General features: G+C 47.8%; 1 protein-coding gene across 1 annotated transcript in view; it reads right to left on the bottom strand.

Annotated features, from left to right (window-relative positions):
* Nucleotides 1-273: 273 nt before the first annotated feature.
* Nucleotides 274-27346, bottom strand: part of LOC147712344 (uncharacterized) — a 69330-nt gene continuing 42257 nt past the window's right edge. The window contains exons 3-6 of the mRNA XM_086923038.1: nucleotides 19215-19310; nucleotides 10955-11029; nucleotides 10448-10534; nucleotides 274-1764 (exon numbers count right to left, since the gene is read on the bottom strand). Coding sequence (XP_086779164.1) covers nucleotides 962-1764; nucleotides 10448-10534; nucleotides 10955-11029; nucleotides 19215-19310 — 1061 coding nt within the window. The 3' untranslated portion in view covers nucleotides 274-961. The remainder of the gene's footprint in view (nucleotides 1765-10447; nucleotides 10535-10954; nucleotides 11030-19214; nucleotides 19311-27346) is intronic.

Consider the following 27346-nt stretch of genomic DNA (forward strand, 5'->3'; position numbering starts at 1 on the left):
ACCCTCGAGTACCCTTGTGTGATTAACCTCCTGACTCTGCCACTACATCCCAACCAGCTCGCTTAGACCAGGTGTTGGGCTATTCGTACAGGCCCCCTGTTTTCATCATACTCGTTTAGAAGGGTAGCATTCAGTTTTTTGGGTCCTGTACTGTGCAACTACCTTCCCTTTAAGCTTTGACAAATCGCTCCTGATTTTACTGGAAGAGGTTCAAAAAACAATGGTTGTAGTTGGAGGGGATGTTATTCACACTATAGCATGGAGCCGCTCAGGTAGGAAGTAACTTCTTTATTTCATACTAGGTCCTTAGGTTACAGCCAGAGCCCGATAGCTCCTGTGTAGGCTTCATCCTCCTAACTGGCAGGATTCACTCAGCACACAGACCCCCCTCATCAGTCCGAGCACCATATTAATCTCAAAGCTCTACACTCAACATTCTACAGCATGCCCATTCACATCATGTCACTACATCATCCCCTTTCCTTAAAGAAGACAGCACAGCCATGCCACATGGCTACACCTATTCCTTTTTCTAATCTTAGGCCTAGGTCTGGTATGTACAAATAAATAAATAAATACAAATTATAACACTTTCTATGTGTGAACCCTCTCCTGGAACATGTTGGTAACGTTAGATGACCAATCTTCTTTTGTTTAGGGCTATAATTGCAAGGCTGCCAATTACCAGCATTTAACACACTCAGCAGAATGCAGTAATGATTCATTATTGCAGCGACGCCATGCCTGCAATCCAGAGGAAGGAGTTTTCCTCATCTTTTAATTTTGTAATTATCTGCAGTATGTTCTAGCATTGGAGCATATGTTTGATGTTGGTAGGCATGGCTTTGAGCCAACAGTGTTCAGCCTGCAAGTGGATCAATCCTGCAAACACATACTTCCTTCTTCTCACGAGCTGTGGAGGATTGATATGCAATGGGATTTGGAGTGTTACAGTTGGTGGCTACGGTGATAGTGATTCTAAAGCTATCCCATCTTTAAAATGTATTGTCTGATGTCTAACAAGAGTTCCTTTTCGATTGAAGCTTTTTCCACATATATTACACTGAAAAGGTTTCTCTCCTGTATGTATATTATGGTGCTGAGTAAGAACCTCTTTTAGTCTAAAGCTTTTTCCACATATAAGACACTGATAGGGTCTCTCTCCAGTATGTATTTTCTGGTGTCTTATAAACACTTGCTTGTGATGGAAGCTTTTACCACATGTACTACACTGATAGGGTCGATCCCGCATGCGTGTTCTCTCATGTTGTTGTTGTTGTTGTTGTTGTTGTTGTTCAGAATTTGCAGAAAGTTTCTCCCCAAGACCCAGATATGTATCCGGTCCTTTTTCTTTATGTGTACGCTGGTGTTCTATTTGACTTTCATTCAGGTAGATATCATTCTGATAGGTTATCTCAGTTCCAGAACATGGATACAGTCTCCAACTTTCCAGTGCTTTTGATTCACGTGGATTAATGTTTACATTTCCCATAGCACTCTCACATTCACTGAATTTGGCAGATACCTGTTGGTTCTCCAATACCATGGAATCGGCTAAATTACAAAAATCTAGTTGGTGTTTCCTTTTCTCCTCTCTTGTATTCTGATCATTTACTGACTGGACTTTGCCTGCAGATAGTGCACTCTCAGCAAAACTGTGAACCTCCTTTGATTTGACCTTTCCTGTGGAAGATTTGCTTTGAGCTGGTTTTCGATGACATGTGGCCAAATGCCCAGTCTTCTTTTTTCCTTCCATGCTCCCATCTGTTAAAACATAACAACCAATATATGATTAGCTTTTTACACATACATCTGTGACAGAAACTGTATATAATGTCAACAAACCTTTTGGAGAACCTGGATTATAATATTCTGTGTGGTTAATCAGGAGAGCAGTTTGACTCTCCAGACAGGGGAGCCTGGTAGAATTTTGGAGATCATGTGGATAATCATCACATGATAGAAAAACCAATTATTAGTGTAAATCAGACAACTGAAGGTTCTGAATGCCTGGCGAAGCAGTCATACTATTTTTCCCATTAAGCAGGATAGCATATCCCCTGGGAACCAGAAATAAGGACGGATAGGATTATAGGAAAAATAATTTTTTTGCACTTAAATTGGACTATGTCATCACACCCACTATGCCTCAGACCTGCATCTCCGGGAACTGTTATGGGAATGTAATATGGACAGTCTGAATGAAAAGTCAATTAGAGATATATATACAGAATATCTTCTGGGCCAAAGAATATATTCCACCATACTCATCGTTATTATGAGCAACTACGATCCAACCCCTAGTCAAGTTGATCAAACATTTTTCACATAATTCATCATGCGACTATGTTAACTACTTCTCAAAGGATGTTCAGTTTGGCAGGTTTCTTTGACCAAACCCAAGTTGAAACCATGTTCAGAAGGTCATGTTTCAGTACATACTTCCTAAAAAGTATTAAACTGCTTCACAGACTTGAGCTATTCGACTCATAAGAATTGAGGAGAATGAGGTATAAAAGCAGGTATTCAAAGCACTGTAAATTAAACAAGAAAAGATTATACTATCTGCAGGTCATGAGCCACAAACAGACGAAAACTCAAATATCAAAACATGCATTACTGGTTCAGTACTACTTATAGTTCATTGTCCAAATAAGCAATACAACCTAATTTGAATGGCCATGCTGCATGGACAACCTAGAAAATCCTAGCACAAAAGTCCCAAGTCTAAATTCTCAGCAAAATTGCCATCTTTCGTAAGAACGTGGTAAGCATGTGACTGTGCACATTAAGACGAGAAGTTCCATTTACACAATGCAACCAAACATTGGTGTTGCTTTTTTATCCTGTGTTTGAAACAACATCTGATGGTGCAACACTTCCAGATTGCTAATAATATGAGTTCACAATTCGATGTACAGTGTTCATCCAGAGTTATTACTTCTCTGAGAGCATCAAAGATGTATTACTGCAATACTATGTCCCTTGAACGAATAGTTTCTTACCTGTCGGTGTAGTTTTGCAGCTTGATGATCTTTCTGGATTCACTATGCTGTGCATATTCCGCGGTCTTGTGGTTGGGTCCGGATTCGTAGTCTTTTCTCTCTTTTTTTTTTTTTTTTTTTTGTGGCCCAGGTGGGCGTCGGCGTCACCCTTCCTTGGGTGTATTTCCGGTGACGTCGGCATGCTTCCTGCGGAAGCTCCCATCCCTGGGCGCCATCTTCGGATTCTTTTTTTCGTGTTTCCTTCGTTTCCGAAGTGATGGCAATGTTCTATGTAGGTGATTTTTCCTTAACCGCCTTGTATGTAAAATCCATTTTATCTCTTCATCTTCTTTTTTTTTTTTTTTTTTTTTTTTTTTTGACCACCCCTTTTCTCTCCAGCCTCATCTTTCTGGCGGAGGTGGGTGGGTTCGCTAGTGAATCCAGAAAGATCATCAAGCTGCAAAACTACACCGACAGGTAAGAAACTATTCGTTTTGCAGCGTGAATCTTTCTGGATTCACTATGCTGTGCATAGATTTTGTAGCGGTTTCTCATTTCCGTGGCGGCTGGGTGGAAGATGAGTTCTGGTGTCTGAATATGTGCTGGAGCACCTTTTGTCCGACTTGCGCTTCCTTGTTCATCTGCACATCCACGCAGTAGTGTTTTGTGAACGTGTGCACTGAAGCCCATGTTGCCGCCAGGCATATGTCTTGTATGGGCGTGTTAGCCAGGAAGGCTATTGTGGCCCCCTTCTTCCTAGTGGAGTGTGCACGCACTCCCTCGTCTAGTTCCTGTCCTGCCCTGTTGTGGCAGAGCTGAATCGTCTGTGCTATCCATCGTGCAATAGTGTTCTTCGTTACTGCTTTGCCCATGTAACTGTTGGCGAATGACACAAAGAACTGCTTCGTTTTTCTGTGCTCCTTTGTCCTTTCAATGTAATGCATGACCGCCCTTCTGGCGTCTAAGGTGTGCAGAGCTCGCTCAGCGCTATTGGTTGGTTTTTGGAAAAAACTCGGTATCTGTATGGACTGGTTCATGTGGAACCTGGAGACCACCTTCGGCATGAAGTGTGGGTCCGTCCTCATCACAACCCTATCACTATGTATTTGTATGTAGGGTTCCTGTAGCGTCAGCGCTTGTAGTTCGCTTACCCTGCGTAATGACGTTATAGCAACTAGGAAGGCTGTTTTCATGGTTAGCATCTTTAAGGAGGCCCTGTGCAGTGGTTCAAAGGGCTCCTTCATGAGTTCCGTGAGAACTACGTTCAAGTTCCATGCTGGTGGTGGCACCCGCTTGGGCGGTGCGATCCTCTTCGCTCCTTCCAGGAACCTCTTGACAACCTGGGATGTGAAGAAGCTCCTGCCCATCTCACCCCTTGTGTAGGCTACTATAGCCGCTAAGTGAACCCTCAAGGAGGATGAACTGAGTTTTTTGTCCAGCAAGTGTGTCAGGTATCGCAGCACTGTGGAGTCTTTCTTCATTTTCTTGTGAAGTTGTTCACGTTTGCACCACATCGTGTATCTTTTCCATTTTGCGACATAGCACCGCCGTGTGCTCGGCCTCCGTGCCTCCCGAAGGACCCTGAGGGTGCTCTCTGGCAGTCTCAAATGTGCAAACTCTATGTCCTCAGGAGCCATGCTACTAGGCTCATGGTCTCTGGCTCTGGGTGCAGCACCTCTCCGTTCTGCATGGAGAGCAGGTCCTTTCTTCTGCCGAATCTGTGGGGTGCACTCTGTGACATCTCCATGATCTGCGAGTACCATGTCTGCCTCGCCCACTGTGGCGCGACCAGTATCAGGGTCATCTTGCTCGCTCTGCACTTGCTCAGTACTCGGTGTATCAGTGGTATCGGGGGAAAAGCGTAGGCAAATGTCCCGGACCAATCTATCCATAGGGCATTCCCAAGGGACCCCTTTTCGGGTAGTCTGGATGCGAAGTACTGGCATTTCGCATTCTGGCGTGTTGCAAACAGGTCCACTGATGGCGTTCCCCACCTGTTGAATAACCACCTCGTTTCCTGAGCATTGAGCTCCCACTCGTGGGATGCCGATGTCTGTCTGCTCAGCCAGTCTGCCTGAATGTTCTCCTTCCCTGGTAGGTGTATGGCTAGCAGGTCTATCTGTAGAGGGATGGCCCATCTCCATATCTCCTGTGCCAGTGTTGAAAGCGTTGTTGACTGTGTTCCACCCTGCTTGTTGATGTAGAACATCGCCGTGGTGTTGTCTGTCTGCAGTAACACCCTTTGCTTGTACAGTCTTGTCTGGAAGGCTTTCAGTGCAAGGAAGATTGTCTTCAATTCTAGGTAATTGATATGCTTTGTCGCATCTGCTGGCGTCCACAGTCCTCTCACTTTGAGCTCCTCCATGTGAGCGCCCCATCCCTTCAGGGATGCGTCTGTGGTGATGGTCACTGTCGGAGTTGGGGGTGTTAGAGGCTTTCCCCTTGTTAGGTTCTCCATGGTCCACCATGTCATCTCCCTTTGCACTGCGTGCGTCACCACCACAAGATCCTCCCAACTGCCTGACGCCTGTGACCACTGTTCCTGGAGCCATTCCTGCATGGGTCTCATGTGTAGCCGCACATTCGGCACCAGGTGGATGCATGATGCCATCATCCCCATGATCTTGCTCGCCGTCCTCGCTGTCCGAGCTTGCCCCTTCCGGTAGAGGCGAGTTTCCTTGACCAGCGCCCTTGCTCTCTTCTCGCTGGGGAACACCTTGGCCTGCACGGTGTTGATCACTGCCCCCAGGAAGGTCTTCACTTGCTCCGGTTCCATTGACGATTTTTCCCAATGGACGGAGAACCCCAGGTTTATGAGCGTGCTCGTCACTGTCTGTGCGTGGTGTTTGCACCTTTGGTACGAACTCGCCTTCACCAACCAGTCGTCTAGATAAGGGTATACGTGTATCCCCTGTCTTCGTAGGTGTGCAGCAACTGCTGCGAGGCACTTCGTGAATACCCTTGGTGCTGATTTGAGTCCGAAGGCCAGCGTTGTGAACTGGTAGTGGCCTCCCCCGATTGTGAACCTGAGCATATGTTTGTGCTTTTTGTTCATCGGTATGTGCAAGTAGGCGTCCTTGAGGTCTATCGTGACCATGAAGTCTCCGACCTGCAGTTGCAGTAGCACCTCCTGCAGGGAGGTCATTTTGAATTTCTGTGTTCTTATGAATTTGTTGAGGAACCTCAGGTCTAGGATGGGCCTCATCTTGTCGTCTACCTTTGGTACCAGGAAGTACGTCGAGTAGACTCCCTTGTTCCTTTCCTTGAATGGGACTCGCTCTATGGCCTGCTTTTGCAGAAGTTCCTTTACTTCTTCCTGAAGCCTCGCCAGCTGGTCTCCTGCTGGCGGTCTTCCCCTTGGTTTCCTGCTTGTTGGCCTTTTCTCCAATTCCAGGCAATACCCGGATTGGATGATGTTTAGGATCCATTTGTCTGATGTGATTTCTCTCCATTCCTGGAGGTAAAATTGCAATCTTCCTCCCACTGGTGTCATGTGGTCGTAGGTGTTTTGATTGTCCCGACCCCTTGGTACGTGGTGCCCCCCCGGGTCCTTTCTGTGGCTGGGCACCCAGAGTTCTGTGGAGTCACTTCGAGGAGGGCTGCTGCCCCCCTCTCCTATTCTGGCCACGTCCGTTTCTTCCTCGAAAGGACTGACCTCTTGGTTGGTACTGCCAGGACTGTTTCTGCTGACCTTGCTGTCCCTGTGAGTCTGCCTGGTGCGTTTGCTGGAAAACCTGGTGTGATGTACCTGGTTGGTTTCCACCTCTCCCGCCGGGCCTCCGTGACGGGGTGCCTCTTCTGTTGCCTCTGAACTGCAACGCCCCCATAGACCTTGCCGTCTCATTATCTTTCTTGAGCTGGCTGAGTTTCTCGTCCACAGTTGCCCCGAAGAGCGTGTCGCCGTTGAACGGTGTGTTGAGGATACTGTGTTGCACCTCGGGTTTGAACCCTGAAATCCTGAGCCAGGCGTGTCTCCTTTCCGTGACACCCATCATCATCAGCCTGCTGGCGGTGTCTGCCCCGTCCAGGGCCGTCTTAAGGCAAGAATTTGCCGCATTTTTCCCCTCTTCGACCAACATCTCGGCCTTCTGCCTGGCCTCCTGGGGTAGGTCCTTCACCAAGTGCCCCAGGCCGTCCATGATCTGGTACATGTGCCTGTTTAGAAGAGCGTTGGAGTTAGCCATGCGCCAGTGGGTCGCAGCATTCCGTTCGATCCTTCTGCCCACCAGATCCATCCTCTTGCTCTCCTTATCCGGTGGTGGGCCCGAGGTAGTGGATATGTTGGCCCTCTTCCTAGCCGTGGCCGTGATAATGGAGTCTGCGGAGACCTCGCCTCGAATGTAGGCCGGGTCCTTCGTGGAGTGTTTGTATTTTTTCTCTGTTCTAGGGGTTACCGCCTTGCATGTTGCGGGCTCCTTGAATGCTTCTTGTCCTTGAGCCAAGACGCTCTCGAGCATTGGGAGGAACTGGCTCCTTGTCTGTGTTGGGAGCAAAGTCTCGAGCAGGAAGTCTGCTTTCTGCTTCTCCTCGTCGAGCTTTAACCTAAATGCCGCTGCGGCAGATTGTATCGCCGAATTGTATGCCCCGATGTCGTCAGGCGGCGAGGGCCTCGAGGGGTATGTGTCAACCGCCTCCTCCGGGCTCTCGGTGTCGATATCCAGGTAATCCTCCTCGATGGGGTCAGAGGTGGCCGACTCGGCGTCCAACCTACTGCCCTCCTCCTCGTCATAGCCGTAATCCTCGTAGGGATTCTCCTCATCTCCCTGGTCGTCGACCATCTCGGCGGCCGGGCCATGTCCGTCGCCGAGTTCTTCTTCCTCTTCGACCAGATCTAGCACCACGTGCTTGGTCTTGTGTGGAATTGTAAAGGTACTCATCTCTGCGTCGAAATCCTTCTTCCGCTGCAAGATGCTCGCCATCTCGGCCTCCAAACGCCGTCTTTTCTTTTCCCTTTCGGCCGCGTTCTCGGCCTCGGAACGCTCGGCCCCTCTCTTCGTCACCTGGCTCGGCGGCGAGACTCTCGGCGTCGAAGGTTTGGACGTCGAACTTGGCTTCGGGTCCTTGGACGTCGTCAAAGCTTTCGGGTCTTTCTCCCTCGACGCCGATCGGTCCCTTTCGGAGACGATCTTCGGCGCCTTCTGCTGCTCAACAGCCCGGCCCCTTTCGGAGGCGATCTTCGGAGCCTTCTGCTGTTCTACAGCTCTCGGCGCCAGGGACTCCTTCTCTGAGGATCCGCTGGGCCTGTGTGCGGTCGCGGACTGCAGATGTCGCTGCGTCGGCGCCTTCGGGGTCTGGCCCTCGTTCTTTCGAGACTCAGGGTCTCTCGTGCTCTTGTGGGACGTCGAGTCTCCTACCTTATCAGGCGTCTTCTTGGAATCGGTCTCTACGACCGTGTAGCTGTCGTGTCCGGCGGCAGCGTTGTCCTCTTCCTCTGAGGACATCCCCAGGTCGTACAGCGAAGGCGTCGGGGCTTTTCCTCCGAGGGTGGCGTGTGCTACCCTCTGGCTCTTCCTCACACGAAGGGTCTTCGCGGCGAAGACGGAGCAGGCGTTGCAGTCTTCGGTTCTGTGGTCCACCGGTAGGCAAAGGTTGCACACCGGGTGCTGATCTTTCTGCGCGTACTTGTGTCTGCAATTCGGGCAGAACTTGAACGGCGTGTTGTCCATCCTCGAGCGTTTCAGGCTTCCCTGACCGCGTGGACGTCGATGATCGTCGAAGTTCTCGACGTTCTCTCCTCCTTCTCTCTTCGCCAATGGTCTGCGAAGTCTTCCTTGGTCTTCTTCTTTTAATTTCTTCTCGAACTTCTCGCTTTGCAGTACTTTCTCCAAAAATGTCTGGAGCCCAACGGGAACGATCCAGACCCGACCGCGGAAAAAAGAATCTGAAGATGGCGCCCAGGGATGGGAGCTTCCGCAGGAAGCATGCCGACGTCACCGGAAATACACCCAAGGAAGGGTGACGCCGACGCCCACCTGGGCCACAAAAAAAAAAAAAAAAAAAAAGAGAGAAAAGACTACGAATCCGGACCCAACCACAAGACCGCGGAATATGCACAGCATAGTGAATCCAGAAAGATTCACGCTGCAAAAGTATGTCTATAAACGTCACTGGTATGTGCCAATATGCTGTTTTCATACATAACAATGTTTTTGGAGCTGTGCGGAAGCAGAGTTCCTAAGTTACTGCACCTTGATTGTTATTTGATGCATTAGCTCCCAACACTGATTTAAGGTATGATACAATTGCATGCACTTTTATATGTTTTGGTAGATGTCTTTGCTACCTTGGGCTACACACCTACTCTGATCATCTACGGTGGTCCACAGACAGACTATGTACTGTAACTGTAGTCTATATATACATCATGCCAGTGCAACAAATGTGACTGAATAAACATGTTATTTGCAGCATGTGAGTGATAAACCCAGATTCAGTCACCTACTACTTAATACACAGCAAATATGAAACCCCCTGTGAGTGCCAAAATTGATTCTAGATGATCTAACCCCCTAAAAATTCACTGCTCATATTAAGGGCTGGTGAAATGATATTATACTCTTGTGCTGCTTTAATACTTGTGTTCATAAGTTTGGAACCCGAGAATACAACATTTACACTAACCATTTAAGCAGAGTAAGATGCTATTTATAACTATTGTTGAAGAAGGAGGAGCATCGTGACCCACTTGAGACCGCTCCTCACAAGTTGTGACCCCTCGTCACGCTCAAGAACACTAAATAAATAGCATGTTACATTCCACACATCTTGACACATACAAAAGCAAATATGGTCCAATGATATATGTTATTTAAAGCAATAAAAATCCATTTACACGTTAATTACCACAGTGTAATGATCTAACGTCCATGTTGTTACCAAAGTTCAGGGAAGTTGACATGAGAAAAACATTGTTTATTGGGTCAAACCGTTTATGCTACAATGGCCTAGCACCAGGAAACCACTCCACTAACAGTCATAAGGCCTGTTCACTGTGTTTTTACCCCAATGCAAAAACGTAATCCCTTCAGCCGTTTTTTTAAAAACAAATACGTGTGAAATAAACAATAATCAGGCAGATACACAGAGAGTGATATGCTGTTTATTGCCATTGTGCTCTTTATTGCCATTGTTGAAAGTGGAAGGGATATCACAACCCATTCGAGGTTTATTCTCTTGTGATTGATTGCCACTTCCCACACTCAGCAATGTTAAGAACTAGCATATTACACTCTGCGTATCTGCATGTATGCTATATACAAAGAGAGTGTGAGAGAGAATAGGAATTAATAAGAGTAAATCGTAGTGTAGTAATTATTGGTTGTACTCTGTACAAGAACAGTCACTAGGACTATATATTTTTTCTGAATAGGGTACTCTGTGACTTAAAGAAAGAGAAGTGGTGATGGAAATGAAACACTGGTCAGACCTATCACTGTAACAATAAAGGAACATTTGCAATGTACCTGAGCTGAGATTAGTGCTGTCTCCTGCTTCCGCAGCGACGTGATCCACATCACTTATTTCGAAATCAGCACTGAACGCATTAACTCCTGTAGGAAAAAAAACAAATGGCTTTGCAACTTAAGTTGTATTTGAACTCATCTTTGCCTCAGGATAATATCCTTTTTTGCTTATGGCAGGAGTTACCTTCTCAGAAATGACAGCAATTGTTCCATTCAACACCAGCTTCTGAAGCGGGTTGTAAGACATGTCTTTTCTCAGAGGCCTAATAGATTTGAAAACCCAAAGATGTCCTTTAGTTGTAAGGGGGCAGGGGTGGTGTTGTGTAGCAGTGGTTTGTTTGTCTTGGCAAAATTAGTGACAGTGAAGTCAAGTTGAAATTAAGCATAGAGGACGATTATGCCCCAACCTAAAAGAGTTTTTGCTTCGTGGTATAAGTTTGAGTAGTAGAGGGGCAGAAAACAGGTGTTGCTTTGTAGAGATTTTAGCAGAGACAAACCGATACTCACCTCTGTAGTCCCTATAGTCTGTATCTCCTTCTTCCTTAATGATGAATGAAACAACTGGTGTGCTGGGCTTATGTTCTGCAGGGAATGAACAAACTATTAAAATAGACACCCTTACACTTCAGGTTTTCTCGATTTCACAAAATATAGAAATTACAGACAGGTAACAGTGAAAAAACAATGATTTTCACAAAGAAGTTCAGTTTGACATCAACTAGGAAACTAAAGTATTACTCTAGTTGTCTCTATTGTCACTCAGCGCCCCAAGGTGAAAAATGTCCCAGTTATTCACTGTCACCCATGAATTATTTTTGTGATAAACCATTTTGATTGAATTTTAAGCCACGACAAGTGGCAGATATGAACATATGGCACACATATTGCACAGTTCAGGATGAAATAACAGAGCATTCAAGCAGTACTTCACATAGAGCGTACATGATGACCAGAAATACGTCGTAATGACCATCTCAAACAATTTGGCCCAACTATTTCCCCAATACCCGCCCATGCTTCTGGGGGCAAACCAGGGCCTTAAAGACCAAACGCACCTGCTGTGCACACCATTACACCCCCTGTCTCTTCAGTCGAAGGAACGTGGCAACCACAGTGTAGCAATATTGTGTTTTGCGACAAGTTGGGCTGCTCCCAGGAATGCTCTCTCAGCCATCGTGCCCTCAAACACACCAATGAGAATTAGTAAGGGGGAGAAGGAGATTTCCTACCCGAGGACATCTGAAAACTCTCTGGATACCTTTGCCCAGTATTGACATATCGCTGGACAAGACCACACCATATGATAAAAATCTGCTGGGTCACCTCTGCAACAAGGGCAGTCAGCAGTAGGACAAAGCCCTGCTTCCCAAAAGCAGGCCGGCAAAAGATAAGCAAAGTAGAGGTAGTATGTCTGCACTAGTCGTAGTCGTGAGGAGAAAGTGAGTTCATGTGGGGCCATCAAGGCGTTTCGGCAGTCTTCATCCTCCACGGGCCCCATCCAACTTTCCCAATGGGCTTGGAGGTGGTCTAACGAGCCAGGGGAATTAATTATGAGGGTGTGACAGATCCCTATACGACCCGGGTTACCCATGAGAAGTTTGGCCTCTAAGGGGGTAAACTCCAGTGGTTTATCCATTGATTGGGTATGAGTGTGGAGAGCGTGTCTGAGTTGGAGGTACTTGTAGAATTCGGTATTTGCAAGGGTATATGTCTTTTGAAGGTCCTGAAAGAGGAGTATATGTGAACCCGACCACACATCACCTAAGCGAGTAATGTCAATAAAATCCCAGGATCGGAAACCCTGAAGTGCTGCCACCTCCCGCAACTAGGTACCGTGCCAAAGAGGCGTTTGTTGTTTAAGTCTGGCTTCCCATTGAACATGGCAGAGTGCTGCATTCCAGGTAAGGAAAACCACTCTAATTACAGAGGGTATAGAAAGGAAAACCGGGTCCCATAAAGCATGGCCTGCAGGTGAGGGAAGCTCATCAGTGAGAGCTCTAGGCGGTAGGTTGGGTCGGACCATCCCCTGATGAACCAGTTATGGATAACCAGAAAGTAGGAGGACAAATAGTAAAGGTAAAGATTAGACATTCCCATGCCACCATCAAAGGGGCCTCATTGACAGCGTGCAAAGGACAAACGCGGCCTAGAACCCCGCCACAGGGATGTTCTTGCGGTGCCATCTAATACGCAAAACCAGAACTGAGACAGATAAAGTGGTAGATTATAGAAGATGTAAAGAAATCGCGGAAGGGTCATCTTCTTGTAAAACGTGATAGAACCCATTACATTAAGAGGCAGAGTCTGCCATTTAATGAGGTCCGCTTTAGTTTTCCTAACTAGAGGCTGAATATTAAGGGCCCAGGTTAATTCAGGATGTAGAGCAACCTTTAGGCCGAGATATTTGAAACCAAGTCGACGAAGAGGGATAGTCGAATGTCAGTCAAAGCTGTCCCTCGCTGACTCCAAGGGAACCAGCGTGGATTTAGAAGGGTTCATCCTACGGCAGGAGGCAACCTCAAAATGTTTACCCAGTTGGAGGTGTCTGGGCCCACTTACAGCCGGGTTCACGAGATACAGAAGAACACCATTAGCGCATAGCGCAATTCGATCTTCATGGCAGGCACTCCAGGCCAATCCAGAGTACTGGTTATCTGTATGGATAAGCTGGTCCAACGGCTCTATTGCTAAGACAAAGAGGAGTGGAGACATGGGTCAACCCGGCCTCATTCCCTGCTCAACAGGAAAACTAGCAGGGAGGACCCCATTGACGGACACTCTGGCAGTGGGTTTGGAGTAAAGAACAAAGACCATATCTCTGAATAGTGGACCAATGCCAGCACGAGCCATCACAAACTGAATGTAACTCCAGTCCACCGTATTGAAGGCCTTCTCAAAATCAATAGGGAGTAAAGCCAAATCTGGAGGCCAACAATGACGTTGGGCCAGAGCCACATGAAGCCGATGAATACAGTGGCTCATGCTCCGAGATAGCATAAAACCACATTGGCAATACCTGTTTGAGTCTGTTCGCCAACACTGTGGTGAAAAATTTGACCTACCAGTTGAGGAGCGTGGAAGGAGTCTGCGTCCAGCTCAAACAGAAAGGAGCCCAACTGACTGACAAAATATGGGGGAGAAGAGTCTCTCGAAATGTGGCATAGTATTCCTGGGGGAATCCATTTGGGCCTGGAGTTTTCCCCACAGCCAGACCGACCAGGGCATCTCCGATCTCTCCTGCCGTGAGAGGGTCCTCAAATAGTCGAGATTCAGTGGAGGATCGTGTAGGAAGAGGGACCAAATCGAGAAAAGAGTGGGACATAGCTGGATCTCTATCTATTGGTTTTGTATACAGCTTCCTATAATATTAAGCAGATACCTGTGCTATTACTGGGAGAATTTTCTGTGAGCTACCATTCTGGTCTCCGGCCTCAGGGATGATCCTATCTGCTTGATGGGGAGAAACCAGCCAATAAAGCAGCTTTCCATTCTTGCCTCACCACCATAAATCTTGGCCGTTGTGGCTCGCCAAAGATCTTTAGAATCCTCCAGTGAGTGCAGATGAATGTACTCGCAGACAAGGCTTAGTTGACGGGATATGTCCTCTTGAGGAGTCAATGCTAGGCGGGGGGGAACGTTGATGTTTCTGTGTTCTGATGCAACTTTTAGCAAACCCCCACATTGTCGCCTTGCCAACTGCCCAGATAGTACCAACGCACTGAACCATCCCATCATTGGTATGGAAATATGCGGATTTCAGCCCCCAGTGGCCGGGTAAATGTTTTGTCCTGAAAATACCAGGCATTAAGGCGCCACAAAAGGCACAAGCTAGGTTGTAGTTGACCAAGATGGAAAAGCAAGGCGAGAGGTCTGAGATTCCACGTGTCAAAATTTGGACTTGGGTCAGCTGTCGACAATCAGTGGCGAGCAGGGGAATGAGATCTAACCGGGAGTGACTATGGTGGGCTGCAGAGCTGTGTGTAAACTGGTGGAGTCTAGGGTGCCAGTTCCTCAAATCGTCACAGAGTCCCAAAGTAAGGGTCCCTACGCGAGTCGAAGAGCCCCACCATGCCTAGAGGTGGTAATGGTTCCCATGCTGTCTAGGTCCGGGTCCAATACCGCATTAAAGTCGCCCCCTAGTATCGTTAGCCCCTGTGGAAGGTGTGAAAGAAGTTTTGAGAGGTCTCGGAGTCAAGCAGGCAAAGAGGCAGGTGGTACATACATACTAACTAGAACAATTACCCGCCCCTCTAATATACACTTCAGAGCAGCAAAGCAATCCTGGGGGGTCGCACGTTACTTGAGACACAGCCATAGGAAAGGAACGGCACAGAAGGATGGCTACACCTCACGCTCCCTGGGAATACCCAACATGAAACATAACATAACGTGTATTTGTAAAGCGCACATTCACCCGTATGCATCTTGGTGCTGAATAACAGATATTTACTGTTATCCAACTCAATCGTACTCCTTTTATCGACCTGAGATGGATGGAAGGCTGAGTGGACCCACCAGGTTTGGAACCTGTGGCCATGAGGTTGAACACAGGCCCCTGCAGTGGACGCATTAGTCCACTGAGCCACCAGACCCTCTCATAGATAATGGGGGCCAGAAAGGGACAGCGTTCCCCTAAAAGATGAGTCTCCGGAAACAAAAGTACATCGGGGAGATGACGTTGGCCAAAGGTAAAGACAGCCGACAGTTTCACTTGGTCCAATAGGCTGTTAACATGCCATGACAAAACCCGGAAGGCCATATGTATGGAGAGCAACTATCTTGAAGGGCGATTGGGCAACCTAGAAAAAGAACCCATTGGGCCGGGTAAAATGGTAAGGGCCACAGCAAAAAGAAGCTACTATTGAGCATGGTCCCAAGAGTGAAGTCACAAATGGTACTCTGGTGTGTGGCAACACCTAAAAGGGAAAGAATAAGGCAAACAAACACATCATACAAAACCCTAGAGTGAAAAGACAACATGTTGCAAAGAAAGCCCTGACCCCCCACCCCCAACTCCCATCCCTCCCCATACTTCTACCCCAGAAGAATCTGTCACCCTGAACAAAAGGTGCATTAAGAAAAACAATATACAAAACATTGTGGTTACGGCAGTTAATGAGGGAACCCCATCTTAGAATAAGGCATCCATAAGACAGTAGTCGCCATTCTGTATCCAGGCAAAGACCTTTGGAACGGCTGGACAGTCAATCAAAGTGAGAGGAGAAGAGTAGCAGGATAAAACACAAAATGGTAGTCCCATAGCTGTTAAGAGTGTCAACTCAGTCAAATTACAGGATTGCGGGAAAGGAGAACAGCATGATCAGCAGATGCTGAAGGAGAACGTTCATCCGCCCCTTGTCCCACATCTTCCATCCCAGGGGCAGGGATCGCTGCAGGCCCGAGCGGTGGTTGTGATTGATTCTGCGGGGGAGTGAGGGTGAAGGCTATTGAGCAGTTCCACGCCTTCTCCCGTAACGAATGTGCTGCCTGTGAGGTTTGGGCAGCGACTGCGGGTCTGAGGGAACAGCAGTTCCTTCTTGGCATGAGGAGGAGGCAGCGGACTAGTCCAGCAAACTATCCCCGGTAAGCCACTGCCATGCAGATTCAGGAGTGTCAAAAAATGTGATTGGATGAGGTGCGTGACATGTGGTCTAGCTGGGAACAACAGACGATACTGTAGTGCCAAGTAGGAACGCCGACGTTGCGGTACCTCTCGTGTGTAATCTGGAAAAAAAGGAGCACCTTGGTAGCACCACATCAGAGGCCCGGACGCCATCTGGCCTCCCTAGGATCGCATCCCTGTCTCTAGAGTTCATGATGCAAGCAATTATTGGTCGGGGAGGGGCCCCAGGAGGAGGTCTAGGAATGAGGGCCTGGTAGGTCCTCTCAACAGCGAACACAGGAGGACAGGTTTGAGCTGTGCATCCAGTTTTTGATCCACTGTTCCAGGAAGTTCGCCATCAAGTGAGGTTCAGTGCCCTCAGCGATCTAGGAAACTCAGATTACGCGAATGTTATTATGCCGTGAACGGTTTTCTGCATGGGACTTAAGCGTAGAGAGCTCATCCTCAATCGCGGAGATGTGAGATTCAGCGGGCAGTAGGCATTTAGGAGGTCCTGACACAGGAGGGCCACGTCCAACTGTACTTCTGTGACCCTCGACTCCACTACGGGTTGTGATGCCTGGATGCTTGTAGAATAACAGCAAGTTCACTGCATGAAGAGGTGGGTTTATCGCCGTCTAAGGGGCCTGGAGGACCGCTGGTGGAGCCTGTAGTGTATTGATTCATGCGCATCTGGGTAGAGGTGGAGCGAGAGGTTTTATCCTTGCCCATGGCTGCCAAGTAAGAAGGAGATGGTGTCTCTGGTTCATGTTCCAGCTACAACCGCAGTCCTAGAGTCATAAGGCTTTGCTCAGTCTACTTTGCTCGAAGGTCTACCCCAGGAAGTAGCAAAAGAGGTGTTGCGACACAGCTCCAGCAGGTACCGGGATTTCAAGGAAGTAACCACAGTAAAGTGGTGTGTAGTGTAGTCCAGCACACTGGGTCCTCCTATGAAGGATGCTCAAATATCACCTACCTTGGGGGAGGGGTTCCCAGATCAGAGCGCAGTGCAAAAAGGTGCGACAGAGTGCACAGACATGTATAGTGAGGGGGGTCAAAGAATGAGAAACTGCCCGTCCCTCCACATTCACATTGAGCACACCACTACAAAGAGAGGGGGCCATCACTAAAGGATCTGAATCTCTACAAAGGCAATCCACGCCCTCAGTCAAGATGCCATCCCGGCCTGGCATCTCAGGTCCAGAGCGGCAACCAGGTCAGGGGACCGAGCACAGACAGAGGCCCCAGGTGCCACCCCGAGCCTGCAGCCCCAGCCGTCCTGCAGCAGCCACCGGATAGAGGCCCTGTCCACAGCCCCAGTCCTGTGAAGAGAAGTTAGCAGGTTAGGAAGGCACAGCAGTAACCATCCAGGGGGAAGGAGCCCTCACCACATGTACGCGCACCGATCGTTCAGCACGGCTCACCCCCGCAGCAGCACAGAAGGAATACCATCAACTGCTGTCCTCCTCAGGCGCCAGCTCTACGCCATCAGGAGGCGCTGATAGCTGGTCCTCCTTAAGATCCCTCCAGACACACGGGAAGGGTCTATTTCGATACTGCCAGAGCACCCCATGGGGTGGACCACAAACCACGAGGCATCCTCTGCTCCCTCACCACCGGACTAAGAGGCAGGCCTCACCGCTTCGTCAGGCAACCAGCTCACTGCGAGGAGTGACGGATGACCAGGAATCAGCCGCTCCGCCGGTAAGCACTATATCTGCTGTGTGATGGCAATCACAAGTCCGAATTTACGCTGGATGATAGAGGTTAAACCGGAGCTGCACTAAAGTGCGACCGCCATATTGGCAAGCTCGGCCATGCCGTACTCATCAATAAGTTTATGTAATGTATTCTCCTTTAATCAGCTGCCCCTGTTTCCCATACCTGCACAGCAGTAGAGAAGTGAAGCTGGAGTTGTACAGACCATTGTCTCACCTGCCTCAACTCCCTGTCCAATGATCTGCTTGGTGTCCTACCACCCACTCAACTTATTCTGGCCATCCCGTTCTTTCTCAAATTAAGAAAATACCTGGCATCCTGCCACCAACCTCACCACCCTCCAAATTAACCTCATCCTGCCTGTCGGGGACAATAAAACAAATAATACGAGGCCTCCTCCATATACTCTTGCTCCCCGCCCAAACTGAAAAAAATTCTTGGCCACCTAACCAAGCATATAATCTCCTTACCCACCCAAACTGAAAGTACAGCATCTTCCTGGCTATTCACCCCTCCGCCCTTCATGCCTTCACTCATTATCCCTGCCCAAAGCCAAGTTCTCAGTTGAGAGTGGAGAGGCTGGCCCATGCTGACAGAAGGTCCGTGAGAAATGCTCACCAGTGCAGCATGTTTTCGCGGTCAGTCAGAGTGAGAAAGTCCATGCTTACAGAGAATGTGGTGGTTGGTGTAGATGGTACCACCTGTGTTGTACCCCCTCCTGTGGGTCTGTGGAGACCAAGGAGAGGCAGATGAGGGCAAGTGAGACCATCAGCCGCCATACTCCACCTTGCTCAGATCTCCAAAGACTCATGTGAAGTGGGGAAACATAGGTGAGGCAATTGCTTCCCCATGTGATCTAACAACAGTGGCAACACGTTTTCTTTCCCAGCGATGCTACATTATCGCAGTAAGTTACCAGATTTTGAATCCTGTTATTCAAGATAAGCCACATATAACAATAGTTGTTCTTCTTATCTAATAAGGTTAACTTCAAAGTGGGAAGTCAGAGATGGGTTCGCATGTCTTTAATTGCCTGATCTTCTCTGTTCCCCTACTTCCATTAGCTGTAGGGACATAACAAGATTCACGCCAATTAAATCCAGTTGTTACCTCATGTCACTGTGTGCTGCTGGAGGACAGTAACATTCAAAAAGAAGAAATCATGTACTTATATTGCAGTACTGCTGCTCTGAGCTAGATATACCTATAGATCGTGGTCTTCATGAATAATCGTCAACTATGTTACTCAATGGCAATTCTGCTTAGTTTGTTTTAGTTTCATTCTCTTTCAGTTTTATTTCCCCTTTCATATTTTATCATTTCCATTAGTATTATATTGTGTTTTGTGGGAGGGTATGTTGTTCTACAACATTTTGATTACTGCACAGTTATTAACAAATAAAATAAATACATTCATAAGTCTGGAGGAGCTTCCCATTCTCTTACCTGCGTGACGTCTTTGGGATTCTGTGTTGTCCATAAAACACACATCTTCCTTTTCTTTGGCACTTAATGAAAATACAAAGTTGGCAATAAGAGGACCTGTTTTGGAAAGGAAACAGAAGTTCACTCCCAGCTCCATTTTTAATAAAGGAACAATACGCAACAGTTGACATGGCAAACTATCTAATGTAAAATGCTGCTAAAAGAACAACGATCATCAGCACAGAAGGTATGGGAAATCTCTGTGCTATCCAGCAGTGCCAAATCACTTACATGAACGTCAGGACTCCACTCTCCTTCTTTCCTGACATTCATTTATTATACCAAAAGGAAATAACAGCGCATTGGTCACTATTGGTAACATAAAAAATGCTTATCATTGGGTTGAGCAGCAGCCTGAGGCAGTGACTCTGTCTGATGGGGCTGCACAGAGGTGCCTGTGCCAGATATTAAAAAATATTTTACAGGGCTGGTCAAGTCCCAGGCCTGACCTGACATGCCTCAATCCCATCACATTTGTGATGTGCTACTAAGTGACAGTATGTATAACTCAATGAAAAAATGAAAAAGTGTGGGTCCGGGTAACTGAGAATAAGTGAGGATGACAGAGACGGAGAGTGAAACTGTATAGGTGAGCAAGTGTAAGAGTGAGTGTGTGGGAATGAAAGAGTGTGAGGGAGTGAGAGCGCAGGAGTGACAGTTTGTGTGGGTGTGAGTGAGCGTGTGTGAATGAATGAATGTATGAATAAAAAGAGATCTTGTCGTTGAGCCTTCTCTGGTGTTGCTTCCAAAGATCTGGAATTCTCTTCCACTGGATTTGCGCAGATCATCATCATTAACTGCTTTCAAACTTGAAGCCAAAAGATTCCTAATGAACACATTTCTACCCTAATTTGGCTGATGTGCATTCGCGCACATCCACTAATCATACAACAGGTGTTGATTGACTCTACATCCTTTTACCTTCCTGTACTTGTGCTCCATGCTCCTCTCGGATGTAAGGCTTGCCCCTTGTAGCAGCCTGTATTGACCTGCTTATTTTATTACTATCTGTGTACCACCTGTCGGTGATTATTGTGACTGTAACCGTTTGGTATTCTCATATGACATCTTTCCTGGCTCTGTATTCTCCCTCACTTCTCGCGGTGTATCATTTGTATGTGACTTTTGTGACTACAACTGTTTGGCATTCTTTACTGGTCTAGTACTCTCCCTTTCATCCTTTGGTACAGCGCTCTGATATCCCTCGGGATCTGGTTCGCGCTATATAAAAAGTTATAAAAATAAATAAATAAAGAAGTGAGCCTGAGTGTGGACGCTTGCGAGTCTGCCACTGTACTTGGCATACTGGCACGTGGTGTAACCATAGCAAAATGCTGACACTGGCATACTGGAGAAAATTCTTGGCCACAAGGGCATCTGTGGCGAAGTGATTGCATTGCCACACTTAAGGTTATTGCTATATTGAACACCAGTGGCAAAATGCTCACATTAGCATGCCAGACTTTCTTTCCTTTATTTCGACTCTACAGAGCCATAAAAGTGCACAAAAACACAGTGTATTTAAAAAAGAAAATAAATAGAAATAATAGAATAAAAACTTGATAAGAACATGCAATTCTCAGGAATAAAAGGAAAAGAAAATATTTAGCAGCCAACATTCCTGAGCGAAATGGAGAAACAAATGTTTTAAAACTCTTGTGTAAAAACATAGTTTATTATAAACTAATTTTTATTATACTACCGCATTGCTAATCACAGAAATTATAACATTATACATTTACTCGCACCCTGCCCATGGGCTCTCAACATGGATTACATAGCAATATGCGTGGTACATCAGGGTTTGTTCACCCGCTCATCTTTGTTGTCTATTGTCCACATGTAGCAATTACGATCATAAGAATAAGAATCATACAGTATAAGGGAAAACAACCCCCCCCCCCAAATGTTGCGCAGCAGTGACAGGTGACGGAACTCACTTTAAGTTTTGGAATTACCAATCCGTTAATGATCCAGTTCGCAGGACCGCTCATCATTCAGGGGTTATTGGACCAGTGCGGGAGGAGGGGGCCCCGCTGCTTAAAAGTATCGGACTATCCTGTGCATGTGTGTCAGGGCTGTCCCTTATCTCTGCATGTGGTAAAGAGGTGTTTGTATATGTTCCTTGTGTAGTATCTGATTCCAATTCCAACCAGGCGTCCAGCGTTCGCAACCCTTCCAACATGTGTCCCCAGTACTCTAAGTCTCGCTCTGCATGTTTATCTGTGTGGACAGTTTTTAGACTACTTTCTTCTGCCATGCATCAAATTAGGGAAGAAGTGTTTGAGCCCAGAGTATCGCAATACGATGTTTTACTAATACGAGGCCTAGGAGGGAGAATTTATGTCTGGTGCGTGTTCCATTTTTAGGTCTCGCTGAGCCCACGCATGCGCTGCACTGCGAGACATTTAGTAACTGGGTTTTTAAAGTGCTACTAGAGGCTTTTGCTGGCCTCAAGCTTGCGGTCACACACGTGTGAACGTGCACAGCTGCCATCTGGCTTTTTGTAATGGCTCATTAAGCCTTACAGCATGCTCCTCCACCCCCTTGCTCTCTGCTCTCGCTCTCCCTCCCTACTCCCCCTCCCTCTTCGTCAGCTTGTTTACTATTTTAATTCCTCTTCAGCCCTTCCGGACGGAGCCATATGTCCGCTTTGCAGAGTCCCTTTCTGAAACACCACAAAGCCCTTCCGAGCTGCTCCTTGTTGGAATCCCTTCAGTGACACTGCATGACCGCAAGATGGGTGGGCCGGTGATACATAAATTAATATCCAGTGTTAATTAAGTGCTAAATATGCAACATACCTTAGATAGCTGCCGTCCGATACCCTGCTTGCACATCTATACAAGCCATCTTTGTGTGTCATTTACCGACAACGCTGAGCTACAGAAACGTGGACAGCACTTTAGGAAAACAACCAAAGGGGATTGGCCGTTTAGTTCACAGTAGGCTGTCAGTCGGAAATCGACCGCTGCTTGCAGGGAAACCATGTCCTGGCTCCTGTGTCCGACCATCACTTAAACTCACCATTCGGAATCAAACCCAGAACTTTCCCCTCGCCTACAAACGCACATCAAAGTTGGAGGGCATGGCCGCTCCGCAACAAACTGTCACCACCAGTCTCCCGTCTAACTGCCAGATTCTGACTACCTACCCTTAAGACACTCCCCTAGCAGTGCACATATCTGCCTACTCCAACCCACACAAGATCCTTCAAACGTCACAGGACGACTGTGTATTTACCAACATCACATGAGGCATACGCTGTCTCCACAGCCAATGAGCACTTTGGAATATCTGCAGAGCGCTAACAATTACCAACAGGCAGCGGGAATACTCCAATTCGAGCTCACTTTACATAGTATACTCCCTCCTTCTTCATCACGACTGCCAGAGTTCAAACGAAGGATTTGCTAGCTTGTTCTTTTAGCGTACACACGCAGGTACAGCCATAGTATGACATCAACCGTGCGCCTACAATCCCAATGTGTATACCCACTATTCTTGTTTTTCCTTCCATGAATCTCCTTGCATGAGACTCGCATGTGAATCTAGAAGAACTTCAAAGATAGAAAACAATAATTCGAGGTGAGTAACTGGTTTCTCCTGCAGCAAAATCTCAGAGATTCATGTGCTTCAGAGGTGGTGATTCGAGATGGATGAACAATCTCCATTTCATATCACTGTGGCAGCTAACACAATCTTAGTCGGACCTCCTGCCAATCACAAGACAGTGTCCCTGGGCGTGCACGCAAGCCACACAAAATAACCTTTGAATCAAGGCGCAACCGAGACATCTCAATTATCAATATGTGACAAGTTTTCGCATTTGCTGCAACTCGATTATCAATATGTGACAGTCATGAGTGGCAGTGTGCTTGTATTCTGTCTTGCTACATGTCCGCCGGCACATGATAATTATGAGAGACCCTATAGCCTGCACCCTGTTTCACAACATCCCTATCAGCACTCGATGATTGTTAGAGGAATACATGCCTTCACGCTGTTTCACTGCATCTCTAGAAGCACCCAAGGACTGTGCGAGCTACATGCCTGAATCACTGTACTTTCTCAAGCTGCAGGCTGATCTGCCCCAGCCTTCATTCACTGTGTTTTCTTCAAATGATAGTAACTGAGTGAGTCTCCCTTTGCAGCTGCTGCCTTCCCCCTTGTTCAACCAGTGGATAGCTCACTCAATGGGCTTATTAGTGCACACATCCTGAACTATACCTGTGCTCCCATATGGCTCAGGCTTCGGCTTCCACAACACGCAGAAACTGTGTGACAATTTCCAAACAACATGGTCCCTGTATGCGGCCCGCTTTCCCCTTCAATCTGCAAAACCATGACATGAAACTCTACATAAAAAAACACCTAAAGAATCACTCGCCAGACAGCTGGTGATTATTTCCATTCATATTTATGTGCAGAAAACTAAATGTAAATCAGTTAGAGGGTAACTTATGAAAATAATGTTCAGGCCATAAAAGCCTATTAAAATTAATGGGCACATTACCTTCATGGTCATAGCCATTTTATATCTTTCATAAAAAGGATCAAACTGCTTAGAGATTCTATGCAAGTGATGCATTACAGCCTGATGTAGGTCTACCCCAAGATTAAGCATTGACGGTTTGACTTTGCTACCTTCTGAAAGGCAAAGTCCAAAGAGGAGGTAGTTGGCAACTAAGAAAGCTCTCAGTAGTAACAGGTCCTGAGTTTCCAAGAACAGCAGCAAAGCTTGTTACAAGGATTGCCTAACGTTTCCTAGCCCCAGAGAACCAGCCTCACTCAATGCTTTTCCTTTCCATGTTCATCACACATACACGTTAACAATATTATTGAAGCGGTCACAACTATGCACCCACAACCAAGAGAGAACATATTGATAAATTACATAAGTACCTGTGACACAACATTTGGTATGTACAGCGTGAAGTGCCCTTATTGACTGTTCCAATAGACAAAAAGAAAATCAGATTGCTGATACACAAAAGTAATAAAAACAAATTAGAAGCAGGACAAAATTGAAATCACTGCTTTTCATGCTTCCAAATAATATATAGCCTCCTAAATACATATAGATAGGAAAACTGAAAAATGCATTTACTCTCGAGCATTGGCAAAGCTAATATGTTGCTTCTTTTGGCTGTCAACATAAACCTTTTGACTTTACCAATGCTTTTTGCCTACACTGCATAGTGTAGGCAAAACAACAAAATTATGTTTACAAATGCATGTATTATCAATCACACTTGTTCACATATGCTATGGAGGCTCAGCATGATGACTTATATGCATGCATACATCACCATGCATGCATTCGGCATGGCATGGCCACCATTTTTTGTTGTTTCATTTATTGTTCCAAGATGGTGGATGCCAATCTTCCAGCGATAAAAAAAAAATAATAATAATAAAGTATGAACGTGTTTTTTGGGAAAAGGAGATGCTTTGCAGCTAAGTGCAGCTACCATACTTTCCAAAAATGTGAAAAAAGCTTTTTTTTCAAAAGACTGAAATTGCTGTGGCAGGACTCATAATATAATGGAGCATTTTTCTTTTAACAGACCGTAATGGTGGGAGAAATGGAGGAGCAGGTGGAGGAAGCAGGAGGGCGGAGGAAGTCTGAGGCGGGGAAGTAATAAGCTCAACAAGCATTGGCATAGCCAATAGATCACGCCTTTGGGACCTTATAGGTGTTTAGCCATGCAACAGTTAATGTTGTTGCAGTAAGGATATTGTGCTGCATAACTAAATACTTATAAGGTCCCAAAGGCGAGAACTATTGGCTATGCCAATGCTTGTTTGGTATTGGGAGTACCCCAATAGACACTGTTTAACCGTTTGTCCTATCCAAACTGTTATGGTGGTGCGGAGTGTCTGAATAACTTGATGCCAGTACCTTTTTAACCTGACACAGGTACAAATAATATGCAAGAATGTGGCAGGGTCAGAGCCGCATCTGGGGCAGTGGGAAGGGTATGTTGAATTAAAGCGAGCTAGACTCTGAGGGGTCAAATAAGTTAGAAGTAAGTAGTGAAACTGGGTAGGTTTAAACCGAGCATTATAAGCCACCTCCCGGACCTGCGCAAACACCCTCTTCCATTCCCCTTCCTTGAGGGGGACTGTCAGGTTAGCAGACAACCTGTCTTTTTAGGTTTCGCTGGGGGGCGGAGCCGTTAGGCTCCTCCTCCAGAGAAATCTGTAGTTTCTAGTATGGGTGACTTGAACACGCCTCTCTGCTTCATTGGCTAGCTCCATAAATGGAGGCTAGCCATTGGAACAGAGAGGCGTCCGTCAATGCCGGACCAGACACGGGGGCGTTCCCGAGATTCTTTGGCTTTTGCCGACGTCACGCGACGCCGGGAACGCCCCCGTGTCTGGTCCGGCATTGCCGGCACCCGCCTTCCGTCGTCAGCGTCTCTCCTCCCCCTTTCCCGCCCCCTCCCGCTTGTTATATTTTTATTTACGGGTGCCACCCCGTTTTTATTTAATTATTGGAGGCCGGTGCCCACCCGGCATTGCTCCGTGTTGATTTCACCGCCGCTGGCCCGGAGATCGAGCAAGAGGAGCTGCGCCCGCCTCCCTGCCAAGGGCCGCGCTGCCATTGGCGGCCCTCAGCGCAGGAAGCCGTCTCTCCTCCCCCTTTCCCGCCCCCTCCCGCTTGTTATATTTTTATTTACGGGTGCCACCCCGTTTTTATTTAATTATTGGAGGCCGGTGCCCACCCGGCATTGCTCCGTGTTGATTTCACCGCCGCTGGCCCGGAGATCGAGCAAGAGGAGCTGCGCCCGCCTCCCTGCCAAGGGCCGCGCTGCCATTGGCGGCCCTCAGCGCAGGAAGCCAGGCACGCAGTGGTGCGACGTGGGCGGGGCCTCGAGGCGGCCATTTCCGCTTCCCCCTGCCCGGGGGAAGCCTGCTGGTGGTTCGTTGCCGGTCTCCCGTGTGGAGAGGGAGACCGGAACTGCTGGGGAAGCCGCCGCGGATGCGAGAAGAAGGGTGGCCATTGTCCTGAGGGGCTCCCAGTGCGAGAAGGGGAGCCCCGCGCTGAGAGGAGAGCTGCCGGCTGCATTGTGGTGACCGGCGGACGCAGCACTATTCCTGGCCTCTTCCGGGGCTCCCGTAGTGAAGAGAGGGCCCAGGGCTGCGAGGGGAGCAGAGATGACCAGAGAAGCCGAGCGGTAGAGTGCTGGAGTCCCCCGAGAGACGCCCGGTGAGTGATGGCTGGGCAGGGGGACATGGCTGCGTGGCGCTACCACTCCAATGTTGGGGGCACATCCGTCCAGAGAGCCCACGAGGCTTGGGCATTCCTGCAATTAGAGCCTGAGAGGCCCGGGGGCCATTATGGATTGAGAGGCTCCCGAGTCGGCCGCATTGTTGTTGAAGAGCAAGAGGGCTCGGGGCATATCGGGGCAGATTGTCGTTGCCCGTCCCCAGAGGGCCCAGTTGTGTCTAAAGCCACGAGGGCTTGGATGCAGCGCAGGCTGTAGACGGCTTTTGGGGTTCCCTTTACACCGTCCTATGGTGAGTGAGGTGGAACGGACAGGGCCCGGTGGGTTGGTAGGATCCCTGGGCTCCAGAGAGAAGGGTGATGTTACCAGAAGGCAGAAGGATTTTGAGGGGTCCCCCGGGACCTCGGACGGGTCTAGAGGAGGTGCGACTGGGGCTAGCCGGACTTGCTGGGTTCTTCAAGCCTCCAATGGGAAACGAGGAGGGCCAGCCCAGGAGACACCTCGTTGGATTTCGGGGATACTCAGACCATCCAGCAGGAAACAAGGTGAACTGTTGGGGGTCTGCTGTACTTCTGGTTGAGATAAGCCAGAAACTCTGTACTTTTGCAGTTGTGGACCCCCGGGGTCCTGCCCACGTGAAGAAAAGGACCCCCAAAATTTCTAGGAGAGAGCAGGTCCTGGGCAGGGGGTTCTGGGTGCTGTGGGCGTTGGTGCTTCTGCTGCCTCGACAAGCAGGTGTCCAAGCTGGCAACGAGACTTTCTACTTTGACCGGTGCAAGAAGACGGCCTCCTGCGAAGCCTTGAAGTACAACGCCTGCCTGTGGTCCCACCTGCCATACGGCCTCTCCTCCACCGCCC

This window comes from Lissotriton vulgaris, chromosome 5 (assembly GCF_964263255.1).
Source record: "Lissotriton vulgaris chromosome 5, aLisVul1.2, whole genome shotgun sequence".
Classification (NCBI taxonomy): domain Eukaryota; kingdom Metazoa; phylum Chordata; class Amphibia; order Caudata; family Salamandridae; genus Lissotriton; species Lissotriton vulgaris.